Here is a 2528-nt window from a genome sequence, read left to right on the forward strand (position 1 = left end):
AGAATCCCTTAGCAAGAAAAAGGCCACTAGATGGCACACTTACAACACAAATACATGGATTGGCCTAAGATTTTTTTACAAACTGTGCATATATATATATATACACAAATTTTTTTTAAAGATATTTAAATATTAAGATGTCATTACCAAGAATGGATATGTATTGATGGAGCCTCCACAAGTGAATAATTGTTACTTCAAAGATAAGTAAGAGAAATAAAATGTTCTAAAACCTGGCAGAGTTGAGTATGGTAAAGAATGATGACAATTCATCAGATGATGACAGTAGTGGTGTCCTCCCTTTTTTGCAGTATTCCTACTGTCCTGTAAGTGGCAGTAGATACATACCAGTACTCCGTTATCTTATGTTAACAGCTATAAACCTACAAGCCTGAAGCACCATCAACCTGTATTGTAAACCTATTATACACTTTGTATGTGCCATTACATCCACCCCCTCCCTCCAACAAAATTTTACAATGGCAGCAAAGGGATTATAACAGAGACAATGTATCACCACAGCAGAGGTATTTTTCTTAATTAGCTAGAAAATGACTGCTCTGTGCTCAGCTGCCAAAGGGTTAAGCAGATAGCAAGGTAGTGATTGGCCAGGGCTGTCCAGTCCCTGAGGACACTTTATTCTCATATAAGCAGTGAGTGAAGCTTCTGTTCCACAGGCTGGCAGGTAGATGGTAGCAATGTGCACAGCTGTGTGACCCTGGCTGGCAAGGGCTGTGCCTGGTGAATTTGGCACACATCAGCTGCTTTCCACAGAGGACTTTTTGCAGAAAAGAGAACAGACTGGCACAGTCATAGGTTTGCATAGAAGTATCATCAGAACCTAGTGCTGGTGGATAGTGAAACACATGATGCATGGTGAGGCTGGCACTGGATATAGCAGATGAGGGTGAAGCTGGCAGTGGGCAGAACCGTGCATTGTGACGCCGGCAGTGGGCAGAGCAGCTCAAGGTGAGAGTGGCAGTGACTGGTAGTGGAGCTGGCACAGTGCAGGGTCACATACTTGTGCTCCATGTATTTATGAGCGTCGGGGAGGGAGCTGCTCACTTGGCTGGACAAGGAATGGCTGATCTGAAATCTGTCCCGGCTGATGCCTACATGTCCCTGGCACAGTCCTATGGGCAGACCTTCTATGGAGCTCTCCGTGGTGCTGAAGGACCTCCAGCTCTAGACTTCCACCCAAGCTCCAGGGACAGGTCTGGGGAGAGCAGTGATGACCAGACTGGGGATGATGAGGACAGCTTCGATCCTACCAAGAGCAGCTCCTCCTATGACAATGAGGGCAAACTTACCGGCAAGAAACCCAAGGAGCAGCGCTCACTGAGACTAAGCATCAATGCCAGGGAGAGGAGGAGGATGCACGACCTCAATGATGCCCTGGATGGACTGAGATCTGTTATCCCTTATGCCCACAGCCCATCAGTCAGGAAACTCTCCAAAATTGCCACCCTGCTCCTTGCCAAGAACTACATCCTCATGCAGGCCCAGGCTCTGGAGGAGATGAGGAGACTGGTTGCTTATCTAAACCAAGGACAGAGCCTTAGCAGCTCCTTGGCTCCTTTTGGACAATCTTCTGTGTACCCCTACCCTGGAACAAATGTGCCCAGCTCCTCTGACAAGTGCACAGCCTTCCCAGCTGGCACCTCCAACCTCTGCAAACACTGCACAGACAAACCTTGATGGACCTTCTTATGTAGACTATGCCCAGGACTGCAGCCCCCATCATTGTCCCATCATCTTCTCAGGACTCTCGGTAATATTTCACTCTACATTAAGCTGTGGCCGGGGACTTTGAGGTGGGGGGGGGGGTCATTTTTATCATCATTTCTACAATCCATGAGCAGAACAGTCCATGCAGAACCATTTACAAGATCGGGCATATCAGGAAGCATCTTCTGATATGAATGGAAAAAAAAATCGCTAATAAACCGGATGTCAATGAATGAAACCTTTGGATGGGTGCTTTCTTCTATGTTTCATTGCGTTTAGGTGAAGTTCATATAAGTTCTGTGATGCTGGTGATGATGGTAGTGATGATCATGGTGATGATGGTAGTGATGATCATAGTGATGTTGAGTACATAAATGGTACTACTGGTGGTACTAATGGTACTACTCATGATATATTCACAAGTTCTGTTAATCCTGACTGAAATAAATGAACACTACCTGATTTTTCTGAATTATATGCCCATTTAACCAAATAGAAGGTGCTTTGGTTTCCTGTTCTCCATAAATCCTGGTAATTTTAAAGAATTTTCTTACAAATTAACAATTAGTAATGCTATTTTTCCCTATCTTATCCAAGTACAATTAAAGTTCTTTTTCATATGCAGTATCAATACTATGTCTAATTTTACAGAAACGAGAAGTTTTATTATGTTAGCAAAAAGTTGTATAATTGAAATATCTATATTGAATAGTTATGTAGCTATGTACATGGCAAAATTCACCACTGCAAGATCTACTGATGATCTTCCATACAGGACATTCAGATGTAAGTTATATGAC

The 2528-nt window shown here is 43.6% G+C and overlaps 1 protein-coding gene across 1 annotated transcript; it reads left to right on the forward strand.

Annotated features, from left to right (window-relative positions):
* The first annotated feature begins 660 nt into the window (after nucleotides 1-660).
* On the forward strand, nucleotides 661-1966 carry BHLHE23 (basic helix-loop-helix family member e23). The gene has a single exon (XM_072113612.1). It carries the CDS (start codon nucleotides 1039-1041, stop codon nucleotides 1696-1698), a length of 660 nt encoding a protein of 219 aa, XP_071969713.1. The 5' UTR covers nucleotides 661-1038; the 3' UTR covers nucleotides 1699-1966.
* Nucleotides 1967-2528: the final 562 nt, after the last annotated feature.

Source organism: Engystomops pustulosus, chromosome 6 (genome assembly GCF_040894005.1).
Source record: "Engystomops pustulosus chromosome 6, aEngPut4.maternal, whole genome shotgun sequence".
In the NCBI taxonomy this organism is placed as follows: domain Eukaryota; kingdom Metazoa; phylum Chordata; class Amphibia; order Anura; family Leptodactylidae; genus Engystomops; species Engystomops pustulosus.

Coding starts and splice junctions, on each gene's coding strand:
- BHLHE23 (XM_072113612.1), top strand. CDS start 1,039: ATGAGCGTCGGGGAGGGAGCTGCTCACTTGGCTGGACAAGGAATGGCT.